General features: G+C 37.5%; 1 protein-coding gene across 6 annotated transcripts in view; it reads left to right on the top strand.

The window, feature by feature from the left end:
- The window catches only part of LOC127350801 (inactive N-acetylated-alpha-linked acidic dipeptidase-like protein 2), a 479,274-nt gene that overhangs the window by 322,449 nt on the left and 130,298 nt on the right, over nt 1-26,527 (top strand). For all 6 annotated transcript variants that reach the window (XM_051377800.1, XM_051377799.1, XM_051377804.1 and 3 more), the window contains 3 exons: nt 6,172-6,264; nt 14,269-14,456; nt 15,246-15,374. In XM_051377800.1, coding sequence (XP_051233760.1) covers nt 6,172-6,264; nt 14,269-14,456; nt 15,246-15,374 — 410 coding nt within the window. The remainder of the gene's footprint in view (nt 1-6,171; nt 6,265-14,268; nt 14,457-15,245; nt 15,375-26,527) is intronic.

The following is a 26,527-nucleotide window of genomic DNA, read 5'->3' as shown; positions in this document are numbered from 1 at the left end:
GCAACAGGTTGCAAAGTTGTTGATGCCATCACCTCTGAAATATGAGTATTACAGTGTCTGTGAGGGTGATGACGCTATTACCAATAAGTGCAGGTACTTCGTCATACACCAAAGTATTAGACATATTGAAGTAATTTTGGACTAATGATGGTGCCAAAAACTAGTTCCTCGAACAACCTACTGGTACAGCCTGGTTTTGGTCTCTTTTCCCCGTTCCTGACAACTGTGTGAATTTTCTATATAACTCACCTGTAAATTATATCAAGTCTTAAAGGTCTAGTGTGTAACATTTATTGTCAGAAATGGAAAATAATATTCATAGGTATGTTTTTGTTAGTGTATAATCACCTGAAAATAAGAACTGTTGTGTTTATGTTACCTTAGAATGAGCTGTTTTTTTAAGTCATTGATACATTTTTTATTTGATTCATTTGATCTTCTAATCTAACTCCCAAGAAGAAAGTAATTAAATGTATTTCCCAAAGTGAAAATGAAAACTATTCCTTTTCCAAACCCTAGGCAAAGTAGCAGATCAGAAAACGCTGATATAAATTAGTTTTGTAGAAATCACGTAGGTTGTTTTGGAAGGCAATAATGCTTTTTATAGTTTTAGTAAGAAGACTTGTTAGCAAAAGTTCTTTTTTAGGGTCAGTCATGTATGATGTTCCTTGGAGCAGACAGAGGTTAAGTATCTTGTTTAAGGGCTTTCTTCAGAGACTGAGAGGCTGTGCAGGGGGATGACCTGTGTTCCTGAGAGACAATCTGTCTAACCACTCTGCCACGCTGCTGCTTACAGGGGAAATCATGAAATCTATCAGGAGAAAACGGCACAAAAGCACTGGACATTGTAGCACTTTTGGTCACAGCACAATTCATCTGAGTCTGAAGTGAGAACACATTCTATCACTGATACTTAGCGATTCACTGTTATTATTTTAAGAGCAGCAGGTAGAAAATCATGCAATCTCTTGGGAAGAACCCACTGAGAGGGACTTTGGAAATATCTGCTTTCACAATTGATTTAGCCTGTGAAAATCATACTGCAGTACACTTAAATATTCTCACAAACTTAACTCAGAGTCACCCCTTACCTGTAGAAGCAGCCCTATCTATAAACCCATTCATCATGAAGTGGAATTACTCCATGACAAATCTCTCTCTCGCTGCTCTCTGTGCGTACGTCTGCAGATTGAATACACAAACGGGCCACATGTTCCATCCCTGCTCTTTAGCCAAAGTCATTTGTGCCAATGTCAAAAGTGATAAATGGGTTATGTGGCGCCTATGAGAGAAAGCAGTGAATTTTTATAATGTATTAAACAGGAGCGAGAGGGCGAGGAGACAGGCAGGGAGGGACGGAGGACAGGAGCGGAGCTGGGAAAGTGGGCTGTCATGCTGTAGTGCTGTGCTGTAGGCAGGGGACCTCTGTCACACACAGTTTGAGCCCCTGCTTCACATCTTTACTGGCGCCTCGTCTGTATTTCCCTCAGATATCCTGCCATCAGCCCCCCTAGAGCTCACAGCCGTCCAGCAAGGCAGCAGTGCTGGCAGACACAATATCCAGTGACTGCTCTGTCAAATGCATCTTATGGCGTGGGTGTTTGAGTGTGGTCTTGTTTTGCTGTCTTTGTGAGAGCCAGTTTGCATTTTAGACCTTCACATGAAGGACATTGTTTCTGTTTGAGGTCATTTTGGTTCTTCCTCATTTATTTTTTTTGTTTTTATTTGTATTTTGTTTTCAGTGTTTCTCCCCAATACACATTGTGATGGCTAAAAAAAAATGTACAGGATGCATTTCCTTCCTCATCAAACATTTTTCTGAATGTTTTGAAACGTCAGCCAATTACCGCCACCCAACGTTGATCAGTAGAGCGGTGTGAATATGTGGCACAGCTTGCTTGCAAGACTCATTTGGATTACCGCTCTTTGCAGTCAGGAGGAATGTGTATGCGTTACCTGCATACTCATGCACATATATACGGGCATTCCTAAAAACCACAGAATGCAAACAAAATGGAAATCTGCTTATCAACCAACACGTTCTCACTCCAAACTCAAAACAGGTTGATTTCTCCAGTCTGTGCCCTTGACCGAGGCACTTGCTTAGATCTGGATTTGGTCCCTGGACGCTATACAGTGGCTGTCCACTGCATGCTGATGCTGAGGATGAGTTAAATGCACTATACATTGTGCTGTGTATGATTGCATGTGACAGTAAAGTTGATTCTATTCGATTCTAACTTGTCAAATAGGGCCGCTTGGTCATTGGCCGGGACCTTCAAACTATGACAATGTAGGTACAACTTCCAATCAAGTTAGCAAGAACTAATATGCAATGTGCAGTTAGAGTTTCAGAATAAAGTTTGCATGGTTAGCACTGTGAAACAGTTTAGGTTACATTACTGGGTTGAGCCGAGTACTCGGCTGAAACGAGTATCCGGTACTTTTTTACAAGCACAAGTATTATACAAGTGATATGTGATATATGTCACTATCCGCACATGTGATGAAGGAAAATCCTCACTGGGTAGCTAAACTACCATTAACTACTTCTGTGACTGGCCAGTTACACTCAGAGCTCCGCCTCCTCAGCCACACGCACTGCTGCAGATTGTCTGTGTCCACAGGGATCAACATCAGCTCGCAACTTTTCTCTGCTTCTACACCGCCATTTACATTCACCTCGCTCCTACCTCGGTTTGTAAAATATCTTCAGCTGAGTTACATGGAGAACTCACAGCAGACGTGGCGTGGCAGTCGCAAATCACCTCTTCTACCATAATCTGACATTATCTCAGTAAAATAGCTTCACTCAGCTCACTGCTTACAGGTCAGTCAATGGCTGAATATGTATTTCCATTTTGACTCAACAACCAGAGCTGTGCACCCCACCACCTCCATATGTGGACTTTCAACCTTTTTTACACTACGTGATGACAGGCGCACCAGGTATGATGCTATAGATACCTACAGCATCCTATTTTTAAGAGGAGGGCCATATTGCTTGGTTCACCAGTGGTCAAAAATGCCACAGTGTACTTTTTTTTATGGTCTCTCTTGGTAATTCTTGTAAAATGTTGATTCAAACATTACCTTAGAAACTCTGGAAAATAGCAAACTAAGGCAAGGTTTCTTGAACCCCATTCATTTTCAAATAAAGTGCTTTTTTTTTCCAAAACAGTATAAGAATTGTATATTTCCACTGTCTCTTCTGAGTAAGAGAGTCAATTCCAAATGCATCCCATTGAAAAGCTCCTGGAAGGGAAACAATTGTGCACTGCTCTTTATTACACATGTGGACGTTAACATCCAACTAATTAGTCCTCATTATTTAAGTATTTATTTATTTATTTATTGTAATTTTTTTTAAATGTCAAGCAAAAATCCCATTGTTTTTTCCCAATCTGGCCTAGTACATTTCATGACAAAACATCTATGGTAATGTTTTGAGAAAACATATTGTTAAGTCTTACCAATCCCTTATCCTTATATTGTCATCTGGTCTCTCGTATGATGGATTTGAACAATTTTTGTTCTGCTGTGTGCAAACCAAAGGTGGTTATTGCATTTATGGTAGTTTTTCATCTGAATGATATATTGTATGTATGTGCGTGCGTGTCAATGCAGTATGTTCCTCTCAGCGGTTAATGATGTATCGCCTTGCCCTATTTGAGACAAAGTACGCACACAGTACTTATAAAGAGAGGTTTCTTCTCAGAAATGAGCTTTTGTGTGTGTGTGTGTGTGTTAGTGTGTGTGTGTGTGTGTGTGTGTGTGTGTGTGTGTGTGTGTGTGTGTAGGTGTGTGTGTGTGTGTGAGAGAGAGAGAGAGAGAGAGAGAGAGAGAGAGAGTGTGTGTGATTAGAGCTCTCATCCACCTGACATAATCCAATTATTCCTTGAGAGTGAGACGGACAATTTCACTGAAAGAAATGTGTGAGTGTGTGTCTTTGTGCTTATTGTACATATACTTTATCATTTGGTGGTGTCAGCTAACCTGGTTGATCCATTTCTATCAATTTTAACATGACAGCAAAGAAAATCATATCATGACACCAGTAGTAGTCATTTTGTTATACTTCTTCCCTTTATCTTCCGTTCATATAGATGTGCAACCCTGTCTTCACAAAATACATTCAAATGTAACTAATTTACAGTTGGAAAATATATTTTGTGGGAATCTTGTTAAATTTAACCAGCATAACAACAACATTGATATTGATTTTATTTATTTATTTTTCTAAAATGTTAGAAAATAAATCCACTCTTATGGCTTGTGCATAGACAGACAGAAAGACTTTCTTATTGCCAATGTACGGAGCCCCTAAAGGGACATGGGAAAAAAAAAAAAAGAAACGTTTCTAGTGCGCACTAGATACTATCTTGTGCGCACTAGATACTATCTTGTGAGCACTAGATACTATCTTGTGCGAAACGTTTTTTTTTGGTTTTTTTTCCCATGTCCCTTTAAGGGCTCCGTACCAATGAATGTAATTCAGTGAGCAATAATGTTTCCTACAAAATGAACCTGTCAGAATATTATTTGTATATAGACATTGTTAGTGGAAGATAGGGTTGAGATGTAATCACCAAAAAAACTTTGAGGCCGAAGTGGCTGATAGTAGAGTTGTGACGTTCACGAACGAACCAAATCTATTGAACAGCTCTTTAACATGAACAATGGGAACCGAGTCGCAGCTTTTCTTTTTTTTTTTTTTTTTTTTTAAATCGCTGTCACGCACAGCACACAAGCTCCTCCTTTGCTACTCCACTGATAGGGAGAGCATGCACAAAAAGGGGAGGAGCGCAGCAGAGTACATGTGGGGTGCTAATTTGATATGCAAATTTCGCATGACGTTATCTGAGTTGTCTGACACAGTGGCATACTGCCTTCACGTGAGTGCAGAGTGTCAGTACTGCAGCTACAATGAGCCAAAGAAAGCGTAGCAGCATTTGGATGCACTTTTCGGACAAAAAATGGCAAAGCAAAGTGTAACATTAGTGGTTGGCGGATAGATCCAAAATATTGATATATCGATCCAACGTAGGTATTGATATTGATTGATACCAGTGTAATGGGATCGATACTTTAGTTAGTATCTGATAGAGTGTATGAGTCAGTCACCTAAAACAAACCTGTTGATTGGTTATATTGATTTTTCCACCATGCATTTAAACAATAGTTAGTTGCAGCAGAGCTTGTAATCCATGCTGTTTCTTATTTACAGTATGACCTCTCTGAACCCAGTGATTACCATATCCATGCTCAGGGAGTAATGGGTTACATATTACGGAGTTATGTACTCAGGATACAGAAAAGCTGACTTTATTTATTAGGTCAGGTCAGATTACAGTTATATTTAATAAAAAATGGGATTATTAGCAGGATTACAGTTTTAAAATACATCACAGTACAGTCGTCCAGCTGTGAAAATGCACTATAGGTCTTTGCCTTAATTTGCTTCAGGAAAAGTTTTTCTTTAAAAATACACTGACACTATTTTGATGCTAAAATCTTGGTTTCCATTTTCTTTTCTGAAGTTACATTGTTCTGCTGTCTTATAGAATACATACGTTTCATCTTCTTTTCTTTTGTATTTATCAGATTTTATTTTATTATTGAGGCAATCCAAAAGTAACGGAAAGTAATCAAGTTACGTTACTTTAATATTATTGATACTTGGATTAGGTCACTGACTACAGTTTTTAACAGGTAGTTAGTAATGGAAAGGCATGACTTTATGAATGCATGAAAATATTCATAAAGTCTAACATTGTGTGGTCAGTTATAGTTGATGAATGTATGTAAACTTGCCACCATAGGAACAGTGGTTACATAACCTTCAGAATGAGCCACAACGTTACCGTGTTTGTGCACATGCTTTATAGGTGTGCTCCAGTACTTAAACTAAACATATAGCACTACACCTCTGGTGATTACTAACAAAATATGTGCTCAGTATGCTCATGTGTCATCGCTCTTCTGTCATCGCTATGGGGACAAATTTAGATTCAGTCTGTTTCAGCAGCTCACATAATGATGTCTGTTTGGCCAAGGCTGGTCAAGATTAGCATCAAGTCTGACATTACTCACAGAGAATTTGAGAGAGGTTCACACAGAGGTTTTTCCTTTCTGTAGCTCATCCTAAAGTCTGTCTTTTCTTTTTCCTAGAACGCAAGAAGATCACTCTGACTGTTGGAAACCAGCAGTCCTCCAAAAAAATCTACAACGTTGTGGGATACCTGAAGGGAAGGCGGAACCCAGGTTGGTACAAATGCTCCAGAGGTTTGTCTCAAAGCAAAAACTGTGTCAGTATTTGACAGAGTAGTGACATGGCCCTGCATTCTTTCAGCTTGTCACTCGATGTAGTTGAAGTCTTGTTTAAAGCTGATTACTTTTAGTTACATTTTATAAAATGTCATCATAATTTTAGTTTGAACCTAGTTTTAGTCAACAAAAAACATATATAATTTCTTGGTAAACTAAAATACTGTCAAGGTTTAGCTTCAGACCAGCAGCCAATATGCTGGGTAACATTAACTGTTAATTACGCCAACATTAATCTTGCACCGATTCCTCCAAATAAACACACAAAATACAGTCTAGACTTAATGTAGTATTAACAGTACACCCACATTCAGTCCTTTAAATAAATGTAACAGTAGCTTACAGTACTGACAGTCATAATGTTAGTGAAATGCAAGATGCTGCATAGCGTAACAGTAAAAGCAGCTACATCATCTTGTGAAGAAATCCTGCTCTCGTTTTGGTGGTGGAGATTATTATTTTGCCCATCAGAAGCACTTAGTGTCATCCTGTAGACATGTGTAAGTCATTAAGGCTTTGCAATAAAACAACAGTTAGTTAATTTGTCCTTCCTTCTTCCTATTGTTTAGTTTTTATACATTAAAGAAAATTAACACGTTTTAATATACTTTAACTTTTCAAAGGTTAGAGAAAGAAAAGTAAGTTAACATAACTTAATCCTCCAAAAAATGTGTTTAATAATAGTAAGTAGTTGACCTATTTTTGTTTTTTTTTGAGTTTATAAATCATAATACGAGCAAGTATGCATCCAAATAATTCTTAATGATCTGCCAAAAGATTTGATGTTAGTCACACATAAAACAAGTATTGTTAACAACTTAACTACAGTTGTTATTTATCTGAGATTAGTTGTTAGAAAATTAATTGGCCACCATTTTGATAATCAATTAATTGTAAATTAAGTAAATTCAACTTAAGTAAGGAACAAGCACTTAATTAATTCTCATTCTTACTTTATTCATATAAATAAATACTGTTAACACATTTAAATAAGTGTGGAGAAATTAGTCTATATATGAGTGTAATATACTTACTAGTTTTAAGTTCAATTACCTGAATGGCAACTTGCTTAATTTAGAGTTAAATTTAGAGATAAATTTAATTTATCCATAGACACTTACTTTGTTACTTGTACTTTTGTTGTTTTATTGTACTGTATTTTTCAACCTTTAATTGTTTAAGTTAATACGTTTAAGTGGTTTAGGACAATCAGTTTCCTTAAACAGTTTGAGTTGAATCAACTCATATGGTTTTGCAGTGTACATTGCTCTGAACTGGAGACTGATTTGTTTCACTTAAGGAGAAAACAGAACCAATCAGCTTTCAGTCCATGGGTGTTTATGGTTATCGTCAGACAGAGCTCACATCCTCTATCTTTTATATATTTATGTATAATGCACTTTTCTTCTTTGATTTGTAAAACTTTATCCTTGATCAATGTCCCTGTGTCTAATATTCTAAAACTTGATCATACCAATTTAAAAGTATAAAAAAAGTATATATATAAAGTGTTTGGCGGTACAGTGTACTTTATTGCACTGGTGTTCTCTCTGGTTTCTCCGATTTCTTCTCTTTCTTTGTTCCGATAAGTCAGTGTCCACAGCTATAGTATACAAGTTGATGTGATTCAGTTTGAAAATTAAACGTAACTTGCCTCTAAAATTAATATCAGTGGCTTTTCTTCTATAAGTGCCTGTCATTTTCAGCGTGTTTCAGAAGAGTATGAAAGAAAAAAATCAACACTTCACACATTCGTCTTTCAGTTCAGGAACAAATTACAGGAAGTAGATGTACAATTCCAGTGTTCCATAAATACCCTCAGTCTCAAGGTGCCTTTTAAATAGAGGAGGCGACCAGAATGTTCATGTGTTCATGACCAGACATCTGAACTGCTTGCTGGTCAGACAAGGAGAGCAGTTTGTGGCTGTGACAAAGGACTGCAGACAAACCAACTGCTGCTGACAATATAATGTTCCTACATGAAATTGAACTTTTTCAAAGAAATACTTGTTAATGAGCTTGCTATATTAAAAAAGCTATATTAAAAAAGAAAAGAAAATCAAAAAATATATAGCAAGGATAAACATGGAAAGATACTAAGGATAAAACAGGTCTTTAAATAATAATATGAATACATTAGTTATTAAATGGACTATGCATATTTGAGGACTTGAATATATATTATGAAAGAAGGCACAACAGTTCAAATTAGCATATTAATGATTTCTGACAAGATGACTGCAGCTTACCTAATAAGAAGAACTCAATAAGAGTCTAGGTACGTACTGCTTGATCTATCTTCCAACCAGCATTCTGCAAAGAGCTGTGCTACTGTGATTTGGCTAGTGTTTGTCTCCTTTGTTGGTTTGGTTGGTTAGTTTAAGGATGAGGGCGGAGATGGTAAGGGTTAGAAAAAAGAGTCAGGGTCTCTGTATAAACACAAAACCAGCACAGAAAATGGCCTTCTTAAAAAGGATAAAGGCCAAAAGTATGAAGGTTAGGGTTATGTTATGGTTAGGGTTTTGCAGTTTTTTGGTCCGATTCAGGCACTGCCCAAAAGTCCAATGTCTACTAACCTTTTACCTCTGTTCTTGCTCTCCACCAACTATTGCAGGAAATATCATCTGCCTTTTGCTGCTGCATAGGTAGTGTACAGTGGATTTATCAGAGCTTTTCTTTCTAAAAAATAGCTGCCAACTACTGCTGTATAAAGGTTGGTAAGAGCAGAATATGAGAGCTGTAAATGCACAACAGTGAGCGAACTAAAAATCTCTGTATCACTATGTAGAAATGTCTGTAAAAATGGCAGCTGTGGTTGCCAGAACTTTACCATAATAAATATGGTAGAACTTTTCTATTACTACAGTCAAAAGATAATTAGTACTTTTTACCATCAAAAGAAGTTTTGCCACATGAAAAAACCATACGTAAATTTACTTTATTAAAAAATAAAATCGCCATAAGATATGATGGTGGTTTTCTGTGCGATTTACAGTCTGTAACTGTACTAATAACTACTTTATTCCATTTCAAATAATTTAAAATGCTGTATACATAAAGATTTTGCCATGAGATATGACAGTGTTTCACAGAAATTGTATTTGACCTATTTGGAGTTTACAGTCTTTTACAGTCATGGTTTGACAGACATTTTTTACAGTGCTCTTTGAAATTACACTTTAGTAATTTAATTAATTCAATGATACCTTAAGTTGTCCTGGTATCTCTTTGTCTTCCCATCCCTGTCTTTTTATCAGTTTATTTAAAGTCAAGGCTTCTTCATTATAGCTCATTAATGAGATGCACTGAGTGGCTCATAAAAAACCCTTTAATTATCAGTCAAGAAAAGGTTGAAAGGTTCTGGAAGTAACATACTAGTATATGTCTTTTTTATGTTCTTTCTTCGTTTTCTCCTTCCGTACCAGTCCTGTGTCAGCTCAGGTCATTTCCAACCACATTATGTCCTATTTAAATGGCAGCCCAACCCCTTCTGCTTAGCTGTTTTTGCCCTTATCCTTTTTTAATTGTCATTCTGCAGAAGAGACCCTTTATCTTGTCCTTGCCTCGCCCCCACAATCGTCCTCCTCTCTCCCTTCTACTTGTAGCAATGCATTGCTACTGTACCTGTCCTGTCCAGTCGCTGGTGGAAAATTACCTTGCTGATTTACAGTGTGATATTAGGCAGCCATAATGGGCCACTAAAGCAGATAATACGGGCCACAAATCTCTGGAAGGAGCGACACTTTAACTGGTTGTTGGCGTTTGATCGTCTGTTCCGTGCTCATTTATCTCAACCCTAAACCGAATGAATATTCACGCACATTAACAAAGTATGTGAGTCATGGAGTTGTATGAATTTGTGCATTATTGCTATATGCAAGCAATGCTCACAAACAATGTTGTTTGCTTATGTGGGGAGAGAAAATTCTAAATGAAAGCAGTCCTGTTGTTTCACTCTGAATTGCCCAACTCAATTAGCACACAAATACTACACAGTCCATGGCAGGGTACTGAATACACTAATTTAAATAACTCACAGAGAAATATGTTCTTACACAAGCAGTTTTGCAAAACAGATTCAGCAACATTGAATAGCAACAACAAATGTAGGAAGTGCATTCACTGATTTAAAATAGAAGGCATATTTAACTTACATTTATTTGAATCATATTGCTACCCTATTTACAGACCATTCCAGTTGTTTTTTTAAAGGTCCAGTGTGTAACATTTAGGAGGGTCTATTGTCAGAAATGGAATATAATATTCATAGGTATGTTTTCATTGGTGTATAATCACCTGAAAAGAACAATTGTTGTATTTTTGTTTCCTTATAATGAACTGTTTTTATTTATAGATGCTGTGGACTTCCATGGAGTCTGACATGTTGAACTTCTATGTTCCTACAGTAGCCCAGAAGGGACAAACCAAACATTGGCTCTAGATAAGGGCATTGAAGTTTTTCACTCGTTCCACGGCCACCGTAGTTTCTTCTTTGAGATTTGAAGGGGAGGGTGAAGCGACAGAGTTGTAATGAACAACTACACCAATAAAAGCCTTAAATCCTACAGTGGACCTTTTAAATGGAATTTAATGACTGAAATGAAACACATTTTTTTGTGTTCTAACCAAAGCCAACTGATATTGGTATTTGGAAGTTAAAACAATCCAATACTAACAATAATGCAGTTGAAAAACCAACTTGTCAGCAATTTCTGGTGGATGCTGTCTCTAAACGACCTCAAACCCTGTACGGCATTTCTATACTGCAATTTCTTGTTACCAGTTGGCCAACATACATATGCTGAATCTGCAATAAATAAGCTCAAATCAGCAGATCTTGGCATGTTATCGGGCTAGTCCAGACGACTCATCTAATACGAACTTTGTTGAAAGCATACTGAACCCTTTGTAGTTCCATGTTCCAACTTTGACAATCACACAGCTTCACTGTTGAAGCAGAAGCACACATCCTCCTCTCATACTGCCAACAAGGCCTTGTTATTAAATTTACAATTTTGGTTCTAAGATTAGCTTGTCAAACTGCAGGGTGAATGTAGAAGCAAAACAGGAAGCTGTTGCATGTAGACCACATTACATTTGTGATACCGACTATACTCGCTAAATTGTTGCTTAAATGTGGCCAACTGAGCAGTTCCTACTGAATCCTTTACAGTGGAACAATAAAGTGAAAGAATATCAAATTTGACATGGAGCCCTGAATTTTAAAGAATGTAGATATGTAAAACATTAGCTTCAAATCAACATGCCAGCATCAGTTAGTTTCACTTACAATACCAGATTCCCCTAGTCAATGCTAATTTAAAGAGTTCATTTTTACAGAAAAACGCATACAAGCACCTGACTTATGGAGCATTTCTTTTTCACAAGACTTTGTGTGTACAAATGAAGTTTACTCGGAAGAAAACATGACAAATGCTACAGACTACATTGAAAGGATAAAGTGTAAATCCATGGAGTGGCATGGAGTAACAAGCGGTCAGGTCCAGAGAACCGTACAATGGCAGAATAAAGAAAAACGGTCACAGATCATGTCAAAATACCAGTGACTGCACATTGGCAGAGTGTCGCTGCTACAGGGATAGACTGTATACATACAGAACCTACGCCACATTAAGGAAGGGTCGCTGCAATTAGAAGCTCTCACCTCTGGCATCCTGCCACATATGAGGGTGACTCAGACGTGTACGTTACTCCTAGCTTTATAACTGCTGCACTCGGCTTTGGTAGGCCCGGGTCAGGTCCATGCATCCACAGCTCATGTGGCAGAGGCATGGCACATTTGTGAGTGAGTGCATTTGTCCACCTGGCTCTGTGTTTTCTTCCCGGGGAGAGGGATCTGTGGGCCTTGCCTCCTGTGTGTCATGGATGTCTGTGCACCTCAGCAGGTGTGTGTCGTTGGGTTTTGGTCTTTCTGATGTTAAACATTATCCACAGAAATGATCAAACTGTCATGGTGTATAAGTGGACATTTTTTCATAGACATCACAGTAACTGGATTGGAAACTTTGTTTAGAAAACATCTGGCGAGTTTCAGTACTTTGACGTTAGAAATCACCAAGTTACAGAGCCAGATAAGAGTTTGTGGCAGGTGCTGGTAGGAAGATTTTTGTTACCTTCAGATAGAGCTAGGCTTGTTGTTGCACCGATTTCAGTCTTTATGCTAAGCTAACTGACTATTGGTCATCTATTTTCTCTTGAAACTATGTTCATGATAATAAAGGAACACAATAGTGTGTTTTTAATAATTTTAGAAGAACTGTGGAGATTCGTGCTGACTTTGGATACAGACACACACACACACAGTGAGATCGAGAGCTGGATTATCTTTTTTCATGGGATTATTTATAAAAAAACTGGTGCCTGCTAAACCATTAAAGGTTTATCCGGGCCGCTAGCAAGAACACCACTTCATGGATTAACTAGCTTTTATTATTATTATTATTATTATTATTATTATTATTATTATTATTATTATTATTATTATTTATTTCTTATAAATGCTTCATTTAACATTTAGTGTGTTAATCCTTTTTGAGTAATAAACACACCCATAAATGAAAAAATAAAGCAAATTGTATTTTCACATGTGAGTGATTTGAAGCAGTTTACAGTAATGGCTGATTCACCCTGGAAGCTGCTAATATATTGTCAGACTCTGAGGCTAAGCTAGCAGGCTTCTCTAAGCACTTCTTTTCTCAAATAAAGTCATCAGCGCTCTGTGTTGGAGTGATGAGGTTCACTCTGTTCTTCTCTTCGCCTGCAGGAAGCTGCTTTGTGCATCTATACTCAGCACGGTCTTTGTAGAAAATGGAAGCCGTACAAAGAAGCCCGGGGCATTCATGTTTGTGCGTGAATGTGTTTTCTTTGAAAACCATGCTTAAGCCCTGTTCTTGAATACTAGTTTATGAACTATAGTATTATACAGTTTCCTTTTATAATTCTCTATTTATGAGTCATTAGTCTAGTACAATGACCTCTATATATTAAAGAAAATGCATGAAGGAGAGGCTTTATAGGGTGTCTGGATTTATTGTTCATTTCCATACAAAACAAGTGTCACGGTACCAAGAATTAGAACTAGAACATTTGAAATGAATCCCTCAATGATCACATGTGTCCCTGAAGTTAAATCCAATAAAATAAAACAGATTTTAAGGTGTCAAGAGCGGATAAGTTCTAAAAAGCAGTAAGGAGGACAAACAGCCACAGCACTATGACCTTATATTGAAACCTTTAACCTCACTTTTATTCATTACATCCATTATTAGGTAAAGTATTGTAAATTAGTGTTTTTTGCATGTACAATTAACATTTGTGTACATGTATTTATTAAACACAACAACAAGAAGTGTTTCCACTTGGCTTTCATGAGGATTCTGTTTGCCTTCAGCTCCTTAAAAGAATAAACTCAACATAGAAAGGATTGCTGTAAGTTTGTTCCACATCTGGTAAACTCACTCAAGTGTCATATGCCCAGGTTCTCCTACCAACATCTGAATTGAGGAAAAAGGTTGACAACCACTGATCTGTAATTTTTTTTTTAATTATCAAATTCTATCTTTCGGCCACAAATTATTCAAAATATCACATATTATATATTACGATTTAATAAGAATGTGGAAGCAAACTGTATCTCCTGCGTTGCAAAATGTGGACTCATTATATGTTTTTTTCCCTCTAAGACTCCTGTGGGGCTCTGTTAACTTCACATCATCTACTGCTCTTTACATAAGACAGCAGCACTATGTCTCCCTTGACGAGAACTAGAAACTGCCTAGCAATACGTTAAGCTATTGTCTCTTGATTTATTAAATGTGGACACAAGTAAAATTTATAATAAATATGGCACAGTGGCAATATTCAGCTACAAGCAAATAAATAAATGCACATATTAACCTTCACTTTTTTATTTGTTTTCAGATCGCTACGTGCTGGTTGGCAGTCGTCATGACAGCGACCAGGGAGGCGGGGCTTCGGCTATTATGAATCAGCTCATCGCTGCACTGACAGAGCAGACCAAGCGAGGATGGGTGCCCGACCGTACTACTGTGTTTTGCTCGTGGGGAGGCTCAGCCCTGGGGAACATCGGGTCCTATGAGTGGGGAAAGGTCAGCAAGCACAAGAGCATCTGCTTTATTAAATGTCAGCTTAGGGCTAAAAAGGTTGTGGCTTCTGGAATGATTTGAACTGAGGCAGATGTAAAAACACAATAAATGAAAATGGGTACTGGCATACTATATTGGAATACTGCACATAGTGTATAGGGATCTCCATACATATAGAGAAACCTTTTCATCTCTTCAGAGCTGGAGCATGTTAGCAGCTAACAGCTAAAACACTAAACAAGAAGATGATAGTGTACTGATACATGAATACTGGCTAGTTGGAATGTGACTGCGCCTTGTATATCATTTTTTAAAGTGGCCACAATTAATTACAAGAATAAAGAGGAGAGCCAATCAAAACGACTGTATTCTCAGTTCAAGATAGGGTTGCTGCAATCAGAACATATTGTTTGGATTGAGTAGGTCTCATTTATGATTCATTATTCTAATTCCCATATAACCCAGTCCTGATGCCAATGATAAAAATGCGTAGTTTACGACAAAAACATGTTTTTCAAATTAGAATGCCATTTAGGTTTTAATCTGATGGTTTGAAATGAGATGAGCAACAGCATAAGACAAAGAACGACAGGACAATAATGTGATCCGTAGAGCTGGAAAGGACACTTTATGTGGACTTGAGATCATGGTGATAATGATAACATGACCAGTGTGATGGCAAAAATGATAGATTATTATTGGGAGTGAAATGATGTTAGCCTCTGTGTGTGTGTGTGTGTGTGTGTGTGTGTGTGTGTGTGTGTGTGTGTGTGTGTGTGTGTGTTCCTCTAGGATAACAGTGTTGTCCTAAAGAACAGTGCAGTGGCCTACGTCAGTCTGAACTCTCCAGTTAGAGGGACAGAGACTCTCAGAGCTACAGCTTCTCCAACACTGCTGCAGCTCACTTCAGATATACAGAGAGTAAGTATAACTGCTACTAGCACTGCTATGACTGCTAACATCACTGTCGGTATCCCTCTGGTGTCATTTCTGGACGCACCCGCCATTGAACTTAGTATTAAGAGCAAGAAAGTCTGCATATGGAGGTGGCAGGGTGGATGGATGGCTCAAACCAACCAGACTTTTACCCCAGAGACTGCTGTTCATGTGAAAAAAGAAGTAAACTATTTATTTGTAAGTTGATATTTGTAACATACTTATTCATGTCCTTAAGTTACGTCAGCTACATACTTATGACCTTTTCCTAAATCTAACCAACTTTACATATTGTGAACTTGACTGCGGAGCTACGCGTGACAGAAATTACACTAATGACAGGGATTCCTACCGTGTCAGTTTACCTGCTAATACTGCTCCAAACTTTTCTTATGCTGCTACTACAGCACACCTTAGATATGGAGCATAACCTGCAATACTATTAGTGTAACTCATGGCTACTGTATAACAAGCAATTTTCTTATATGACCAGTTATATACATGACTAATGGGATTCTTCAGACACATTAACTAACAACAAAGCAAACATTCCGTCAAGATAACCCTCCACCATCTAACAGACAAATACATAAACAGCCACAAATAACATACAAAAAGATATCACACAATAGAAATACAACAAATGCACTAACAGAACAAACAACAACAAACAAAGGAAATGTTCAATAGAAAATGGCTAAAACCTGCTTAAGGTGTTGCTAGATGCTGTCACAGGTTAATTTACATGTGCGGCACTGCATTACGTAACAAATGCCATACACATATACCAGAGATTATTTTTAGTGAAAGCAGAAAAAATCAGGTTCCCACTAAACTGACTCTTTGCTATTATTATTCTGTTTCAAGATGCTGCTATGTGCATCTAAATCTACCTCAAACACCTGTTCGAGGGCTGTTGTACAGACTGTGGAATTGAAAGATCTTGATCCAGACCCTAGAATAGACTCACTGCTGTAAACTCTGCATGAAAAAAAGTCAAGTTACATCATTTAGAACAAAAGCATAGGAGAAGTTCTCTGGACAAACGGTGGGGATTAGTAATTGGTTGTTAGGAACTCATTGATTCTTCACATTTCTGTCTGGCAGCTGGCTGAACGTGCAGCTGTTCTCTTCTACTCAATGAACTCTACATGACGACATTAGTGCACATTGACTGAGGACTATTGGCATCTCTCTCCAAGGGAGAGGAGCTATGATTTGTTGAGAGGTTGTTGTTTTTTTTAATGTCACTGTAATTGTCTTAAGTTGACAAATTTAGTGAGAAAGTTGCTAAGTTGGAAACACTGGGCCAAAATCTTCAGCATTTTGAGGAGATACAAGGACTGATGATGATGATGAGGATGTAACTGAACGTGTTTGTTAAAAGATGCCTAATGTAAGGTGCCTTCTGAGTGTTTTATTATTTTCACTTGGCAGCTTACTACATGGATTGCACAGGCACTATTATGTACACTGGGGACCCAACTCGAAAGAGGTGTTTTTGAGTGCAAAAAGTGTGAAATTAAAGCCTCTGTGTGTGGAATTTGAACATGTCTCTCTACTTACATTTAGAATGACTCTAAAATTTGTGTAGTGTAGATTTTATGCAACATTAGTTAGACTGTGTCTTGTACACTATAATAGTATACAATTACTTCAGTTATTAATTGCCCCCTACTTATAGACAGTAACTAGCAATACTAATATGTCTATTACTGCTTGTACATCTACTTAAATTGCTACTGTGGCTACTACTGCTACCACTGAACTACTTCTACTACTATTACCATTAGTAGTAGTAACATTACCACTACAGTTACTATTACAATTAGTATTTTATATATATATATATATATATATATATATATATATATATATATATGACTACTACTGCTCCACTGTTACTGCCATTACCACAACTCTTGCAGATATATAGAGGCTAGTAGTGTACTCAGTATACAGAAGTACTCTTTTAGTAAGTAAAAGTAGCAGTACCACAGTGCAGAAATACACTGTTATAAGTAAAGTCATGCATTTAAAATTTTACAAAATGTAAGTAAAAATACAAAATTATTAGCAATAAATATACTTAAAGTACCAAACGTAAAAGTCCTCATTTTACAGAATGGCCCATTTAAGAATAATGTATATTGGATTATGATTATTGAAACATTAATACCGATATGTGCATCACTGGTATTGTAGATCGTTAATGTGGGGCTAATTTAAATTAATTTATTTCTCCCTGGGGATCAATAAAATCACATTCTCAATCTGAAAAGTAATCAGTAACTAAATGTATCTAATAAATGTAGTGGAGTAAAAATACAATAATTGCCTCAGAATTGTGGTGGAGTAGAAGTATAAAGTAGCAGAAAATAGAAATGCAAGCAGTACAAGAAGTACAAGTACCTCAAAACTGTACTTAAGGAATCAAGGAAATGTATTTATCATTATACAACACAAGATTGTAACAAAATGAAGTTTGCACTTCCTTCATGCTACATACATAGAAAAAGATTATTAAATTCATAGAATAACAGAAAGAAGTACATAAGTATATTACTAGAGTAAATTTACTTATTTACTTTCCACCACTACTAGAGGCTAACTAGAAATATTAAAATAATTCATACCCAAGTGTGTATATATATATATATATTTAGCCATTTCTAGTATATGATATTTACCAACACATCTTTAAGCTTTATTATAAAATACAGTAATAAAATAATAAACATGTGGAAACTTTAATAAGATATTGTAAAACTGAAGACATACATCATTTAATAATGATTCAATAATTATAGAATGTTGGACTCACAGTTTAACTCCATAATATATCATATTAGCAAATGTATTACAGTTTTTACTGCTGGGACAGTTTGCTAACTTTCTTACCAACTCTGCTGCCCCTATATTAGGAAACACCCTTTTGACTCCATGCTTATTTTACTTGTGTCAACGTTCCTAATTTTGTTCCACTTTAATCTCTTCAGCTCGTTGTTCTGCTCACGCTCTCTGTGTGCTCTGCTTCCGTTCACCTGCCTGTCACATGGTAGTTAACACAATAACGAGAGAAATATAATCACAAGAAATGGGGAGACTTTGACTATTATTGAAAGTATGTCGCCTGTTCTGTGAGAGGGGGAGGATGACACTCTCGATATGATCTAGGCTAAATAAAACTAACTTCACTCTCACCCCCATCCCACACTGCACATTCACACACAATCTGGAATGGCCATTCTACTGATTAAGTATAGCAGCTCTATGATTCAGCCTCCCAAACTGTCTCTTTATTCCAACCTGGGGGTGTTTTGCAGATATGTTAAACCCTTGCAGACATCCAAACTTTCACCATCTCTTTAAACTTTGAAAACTTTTGAAAAAGAAAACACACACCTCGTCATCACACTCTCTCATTTCTTTCCTCTGCCTCCACTGCCGCCTCCTCCTCCTTTTTTTTTGTTTTTCCCCTTCTCCCTTAAGCACTACATCCCTCTCTCTCGACATCCCTCTCTCCCCACCTTGTGCCCTCTCCTTCTATCACTTCTTAATCTCCTCTTTCATCAGCAGCAAAGCACTGCATCTCCCCACCCTTTCATTTCCCTCATTAAAATCTCCCTCGCACTTCTCCTCCGCCTCCTCTCTTTGTCTCCTCAGGTTATGCTATACGGCATTTTTATTTGTGTCTTCAGGTTAGTCACCCATCCTCAGGGAAGATTCATGTTCCTGCCAGGCGCCCAGACAGGTACAAGAGGTCACGAGTGGACAGATAGTACAGCGTAACATCCCTTTATTCCCCCGCTCTACCATAAACTAACTAATTAGTAGGAATGGTCCAGTCTACCTGTGACATTCAGCTGCTGCAGCCTCTGCCAACGCCACATAAAAAGAGGAAGAAAAAAGGAGACAGAGAGGAAGTAACTTCTGCTTTTGATGTTCTTTAATGAAATATCTTTGACAGAAAAAGAAAAAAACTCAGACAATGTGCTCACATGCTTGAGATTCTGCTTGTGCTAATCAAATGCATTCATTCTGTCAGGCTTCATGTTAAGCTTTTCATGCTCATAGCAGCAGCTTTAGTGCTATCTTCTTTAAGGAATATGGTGTACATAAACCGTATGCTCAGGCGTCATTCTTCCTGGTCATAAATACCCAGGGGACATTAGTGCTGCTGTAAATACTGCTGTAGGAAACTTACAGGAGCTGCTTCAGTCAGATTGGCTCTCTCTTCATTGCCCGAGGACAATCCCTCACTCAGCTCGACACTTTTTCAATTCAAATCTTGTTACCTACATCGGAATTGGCTATATATTGCTCCATATGCCCGCTTGGATTGACAGTGCGTCTACCCCACCTGTAAATTTCACACTGTTCTGTCTGAAAGCTGTCTTTGCTGCTGAAAAGCTCCATTTTTCAGATACAACAATAATCACCAACAGATTATTTAAAAGGTATATACTGTATATGAGATTTAAAACATCACACAGCAAACAACTATTTGCTAAGTAAAGATATAGTGGAGTCATGGTGTGCTGAGCAGAGGATGACGTCACAGTCCCTCTGTCTGTGTTGTTCTCTCAGCCTCTCTGTGCTTTGTTTACAAATGCAGTCTGGCTCGGTTCCTCCGTTTCCAACTGAGGGGAGCGACTGAAGCAGCTGTTTATCTCATTTACGGTGGTGAATTAAGGATTTATTTTGACCAAACCAGAGTTGGTGATTGTTGGAAGAGTGGAAAGACTAACAAAGACTGTTTTGATGGGTTTTATTTTGATTCTGTCTGCTTAGAATGAAGTTACGATGATATGCAAGTTAAAATTACTGTTTTACTGGTTTAACAAAAGCTCTATCTCTGTAGGGATCCTTTCCATAATGTTGTCAGGCACTTAGAATAACAATCGGAGTCTGTCAGTGGCAAAAACAAGCACTTTAGTGGACGTACTTTGATGGGCGATACATACATGGCTACAATAGCAGCCTGTTCCGTGGTTATTTTCTCATCTAACTTAGTGAATTAAAGGTTTATTTTGACCAAACCAGAGCTGGTGATTCTTGGAAAGAGTTTCTGTTTCTGTCCAGTCTGAAGTGTGTTTTACGATTTTCTGTGTGGTAAAATGACTGGTTCTGTATATTTGTGTAGCACCCACTGGTTTGGTTTGAGATGCTGGTGATCTAGTGCAACATCTAGTTGCAAGGGAATTTTGTATATATAACCTTTGATTATTGCCCTCATTGGTTTAGTTCTGGCTGAACCAAATAAACAATGCTGTAATAATGCATTATGCAGCTGAAGAATATATTGCTGATATATACTATACTATATTTAGTGTACCTACAGTTAGAACTCCAGAAAGAGAAATTCAATGTCAGACCTTTCACAGATCTCGATTGCTGCCTGATAATGCTGACAAGCACATTGAGAATGTAACTACAACCATCTCCCGACATGCACTTTGTCTTTAGGAGGATATTGTCATCAGTTCATTTTTCCGGGTCATTTTTTTTGGTAGATAAAGATCTGTTATCACAGTTCACAGTATCACAAATCAACTACTTGCTTCAACTGATTAAGGAAATTGCTGTTTGTTTTTCTGGCTCTGGGGAAAGAAAGATCATGTGCCTATTCTTTATCACTCCTACAAAGCTTTGAGTAGCCAGATTTCCATCCAAATTGAATACAATTTCTAACCTAATTTCCATAAGATCAGCAGAAGAATTAGTGCGGTACTGTTATGCTAATACAAATAGTTTTTACTGAGTTTAGCTAATTCTCCAGTCAGGTGCCGTTAAACCAGTGCAGAAGAAGACAGCATGTGGAAAACATGATGAAAATATGCCATTTATGTTTATGTATTGAGTTGAGGACGGTTACAGTCTCCTCATCGCTTAACACAGATCTGAAATCGCTTTAGTGAAGAGATTGGAGATTACCAATTGCACTTGGAAATTGAAACATTGAAATATTTCCTTCTACTCAGGTTTTCCTATTTTTTTTGGGGGGAAAATGCACACAAAGCACCGATAAAAATGCACTTACTGGCTGATTTGTCTTTTGTCTTTATATTTGTGTACAGAACCTTTATGGTCCCAAGAGTGTTTTGGTATGTCAACAAATCTAAAGGGATAAAATTCATGTTTACAGCTCTACAGAATAACACTGAACTAACCAAAGAATCCTCCAGGAGTCCCTCCACTCTGTTTACTTTTTATTTACCCCTGTCTCATCTCGCCATCTTGTTCTACCTAATTGTCCATTCGATGGCAGCTGTATCTCTGGCACACTCCATCGCTCTATTCATCATCTCAAGAGTCTCTGAGCTGCCCCAGGTATGCTCCCCACCTCCCAATATTTAGAAACAGGTCTAAGCATGTCGTTAATCATGTTTGTGCAATGGCCGTAATACTTCCTACTTATCTTACTTTGCTGTGACCTGTCTTCCAAATCGAGATGCTGCTGCACTGATAGTTTTGGAATGGGTGCTTGGGAACCAATTATAATACAACTGCATACTTCTCTTGTAGGGGGGGTAGATGGTCAGAAAGAAGGCAAGTGGAAGATAAAACAAGGTTGGAAAGAGAAACAAGGGATCTTTGGTGGCCGGAAGAATACAAAACAAATGAAGAGGAGCTTGTGCTTTAATTGGGTATTGTTCCAGAGATGTATGTGTGTCTAGTCTCCAGTCGGACTGTGGGTGGCTTGTAGCAGGTACTGCCATTTGAAAACAAATGGTAATCAGCAGACAGAGCATTGTTAGACTGAAAAAAGAGTGGAGTGGCAAATCCTTTATCCGCCCTCTCTCCAAGAATTGGTCATTGAACTATGCAGTTGTGTGTTTGTGTCCACAAGTGTTTCTTTGCCCAGGTGTGTAGATGAACGTGTTTGTTTGTGCATTCTACAAGTTTAGTTAGCTACTGTGGTGTGATTTAAACCCCTCTGTGTGGGGACCTAGGCAGTTTATAGTATATGCTACTGTGTGTCCCATACTAAATAGGCTTTAAGTCATTGTTACATGATTCCACACTGCCTCCTCTGTTGTTCACATGGAGCAATAATGCATGTTTGACTGAAACCATGCTATTTATGTTGTCATTTTTTAATTTGGTGAGATTTTTCTGGAGCACCTACTTTGTGCTATTAGGGCACAATCAGAGACCACTGCACCACCTGTATGTCAACAAACACACTGGTTTTAGATAAAATGTTCACAATGTGCTCTACACATGATATGCTGGCACATATCGTATATATTTACAGGCTGTTCTCTAGCACCACATAGTGGGTACAGGAGGTGACATTTAAATCACATGTAGTTAGGTATGCTGTTAGGAAAAAAGGCTGTGGGTTTGGATAAATATTGAAAAGGTAAACGTGTCCTGTCACATTGAAGCTCTCCTGAAGCCTTTAGTGGGTATTTTTCCCTCAGGTTTGAGATATATATCTCTTATCTCTGGAGGTTAATATTGTGGTGTTTAGAATGAAAAGAATAGGGATAAAAACATTGACAGCAACTTCTCTTTTCTCGCTGTGAACAGTTTGTTTTGATACCATTCCGCCACAGTTCCTTTTTCGTCTTTTTTTACTATTCCGTTGGTGGATACCTTTACTAATATTACTTTGAATAACTTTGCAATATAATTCGTTTTTCCTTAGGTCAAGAACCAAAGTAGAGTCAAATGTTTTCCCTTAAAAGTATAAAAAACATATGTCAATGATATATCATAAGTGGTCAAATGAAGATAATTGAACTAAAAAATGTCACATTATTGTGGCACATTCGTAAAAGTATTAAATAGAAATATCTAAGGTGGCCTTAAAAATCAATACATTATTTTATTTCAAAATACATTTTTATTTTTCCATTTCATTTCATCTTAAGCCTAGCACTAGCCTAGCCTAGTGTTAATTTCTGTTTTTTAACATATTCTTTTTAAAATGAATCCCAATGAATGTGTTAAATTTTACAGCTTTTGACACCAAACTGGGGTAGCTGCATTGTTTACATCCTCCTAGAATGTGCTGGATTGTGGTACATGGAAAGTTGACAGGGGTACAGCGGCAGGCTTTGTTGACCTATTAGGACATATTCAGTATTGAAATGTGCACTTTGATGGCAACAACTTGTGATTGGGTCACAATTATTTCCTTTAAAGGCCCTGACAATACTATATTCTTACTCAGCTTCTTACTATGAGGAACGATGTCCTACATAGTACAGTTATAGATTACAGTAATAATCTACCAAAGTTTAAACCGCTGTGGTGATTTCACACGAGTGATTCTTCCATCTAAATGTTCTTCCTTGCTTGCTCTTACTGGTTTAAAATAGGGGTGGCTCAAATTTTCATAAAAATACAGGTGTTTATTTTTTAACTCCATAAATTTCTCTATTGCTTATTTTGAAATGAACATTTGATATTATACAGCAAAACTTTACAGGGCCTTTAAAGAAAAAAATAACAATAAGAACAATTGTGACTGTTTGGCTCAGCTGCTCCTTTGTGTTCTTACAATGGTCATTGTCACACCTGCTTACATGATGTCCCTGTTGCTGTCTTCAACTTTAATATACATTTACTAGGCCTATAGCATGCATTGGTAGATGTTTTCACATGTTACCTTCTCCAGTCTACCAACACATTCACAGTCAAGCTGAGTGATGTGATTAGAGAGGATCTTCAGCCACCAACAGTGTAATGAGCACATACTGTAACTAAGTGCTGGTGATGGAAGAAACACTGATAAAACACATTCCCACTAGCCACACTGGTGGCCTTAATTATTTCAGTGTGAATCAGAACCCATTATACATAAGTGTCTCTTGCAGACACACCACGGCACAGCACATCCCTTTAGTGACAGATTTCACCTGTGATACACTTGGAGGAACATATTAATATCTTAGTATTTTCTCAAAGCAACTACAGATTTATACTTCAGAAACGCCTGTTTCTCAGTGATTCTGTCAGACTATGTTCTCTGTGTTTCACTTTCTCCCACACCCACCTGTCTCCACCATATTGACATCAATAGAGTCCGGCAGGCACATAGTATTTTGATGCAGAATCCTTTCAGAAATAAACAGCCGCAGTTGTAATCCTTTCAACTGAGTCACGGCTGATTAGAGTAGGAGTGATGTCCACGTTTTTTTTTTTTTCAGTGTCTGGTTCAGACTGAGAAACAGGGCAACATCAGGGCATTTAAAATGAGCAGAGTTCTCTCAACATTGCCAACAACTTTGAACAAGTGTACTATAATTTTAAATCTATAAATACATAATGCTTTATATATATGCAACATTTTAAAGCAGTACATGAACATGTCATACATGTCATATATGTCATAAACACTTTATAACACTCTATAATGATAAGTGTTTATTAGCATATCTCTTGAGGCTCCTCAACTCCCCCTCTGCACTTCACCATAAATAAGTCTTTTTTGTGTGTATAGCAAAGAGACTACTGCTTGCATGTTGTTGTACAACCCTGTGTTGTAGAATGATAAATAAATCAGCATTGAACCTTGAACCTGGAGCTCCTCCTGTGAAGCACCCATAAGTGGAGGTGGGTGTATAAACAGATAATGAATGGCAATAGAGTAAAATACAGTTATAATAATACATAATATGTTTTCTTAAAAAATGTCAAGGCTGGGTACAACCACATTACAGTGTAATATGAACTATTTTTTATAGAACTCTATATAAATGGTTCAACATTTTTTACTGTTTTGAGCTGGGTTTATTTAGCATGTTGGCTCACAGGGGTAAGAATTCAATTGTGTCATTTCTCATGTCTCTGTTTTAGGAATAAGCTGGTTTTAGTCTAATAGTCACAGTTGGAGCTGTCAGAAGTAGATCTGTAACAGGTCTGGGACCAGTTGGCTGCAAATGGATCAAATGTAAATATCCGCCAAAAACTGGTAGTTTGTTTTGCTGCTTACGCTTGAAATTACCCCAGTGTCCATGGGATCCAAAAAACACTATGGAGATCATTCAACATTGTGCTTACAGAATAAATACATGTTCATTGTCACTGGTTAAATGTAGGTGAAAACAGGTGACAAACTTTTTTATGATTACCATCACTTATCCATAAGAGAATATTTTTTGCATACTAGTCTTGTATGAATACAAAAACCTCTACCACCTGACTTAATCCTAAAAAAGTATTTTCCCCCAGAACAATAACCATGCATATTTAAATCATCCACACAATGTATCTCAAATGCCTTACAGCTTTGAATGTTTCCAAAATGTTGTGTTTTGAACAGAATTTGTATTCACTGTGACGAATCATCCTCTTGTACTCGCTTACTAGAGTATGCGCTGACTGGGAAAATTACGGCAGATATTTTAATTGAATTATGACACCATGACAGGCTTTCAAACATGAAGGGATGACAATGGGCTGGCTACAGAATCACACTATAAATGGTAAATATGAACATCATTCACATTAGGGAATATGCAAGGGAGTCTTAATTTATATGTCTAATTGATATGTTTTCACACATAAAACCAGTGGAAAAGAAGCTCATAATAAATCCCCAGAATGAGTCTCTGACTTTATGGTTGCGCAGCCATCCAAGATCGACAGCACACTTGGCATAATGTTTGAAATAGTACGCTGTCTGCAATCTGTTTGAATTACCACAGTTCTTGTATTGTCAGGAAAGGCATTGTGTGACTGCGGCAGGCTCCATGAATAGGCATAATCATGAGGAGAAGCCACTCGGCCTCAGAAGGTATTTATGCGACTGTCAACGTGGCCCTTCCATCACAGTTTCCTATCACAGCGGCAGAGCATAAGTAGAAGTATGAAAATGTGTGTTAGGTGAAGAATGAGCACTGTCATTACTCGTGGCTGTGACATTCGTCAGGTGCTGTGGCACGATGCATTTGTCCAAACCATGCAAGGCCAGGCAAGACTTAGTGTTTGTAATAGGTTGAGGCAGGTGTAGTAACGTGGCCAGAGCTTTCTTGAGATTCATTTCTGCTTAATAGATTGCCTCTAAATGAATTAAAGACAGATTACAGCCTAATGTGTGTATAACCTATGGCCCTGGAATATACATAATTACTCTTAGGTAGGATTAATCAATGCCTATTCCCTAAGTGCACTGTTTCTCT

The sequence above is a fragment of the Dicentrarchus labrax genome, unplaced genomic scaffold (assembly GCF_905237075.1).
Source record: "Dicentrarchus labrax unplaced genomic scaffold, dlabrax2021, whole genome shotgun sequence".
In the NCBI taxonomy this organism is placed as follows: Eukaryota; Metazoa; Chordata; class Actinopteri; family Moronidae; genus Dicentrarchus; species Dicentrarchus labrax.
The sequence above is the reverse complement of the archived record's forward strand: the minus strand, read 5'-3'. Positions and strand labels throughout refer to the sequence as shown.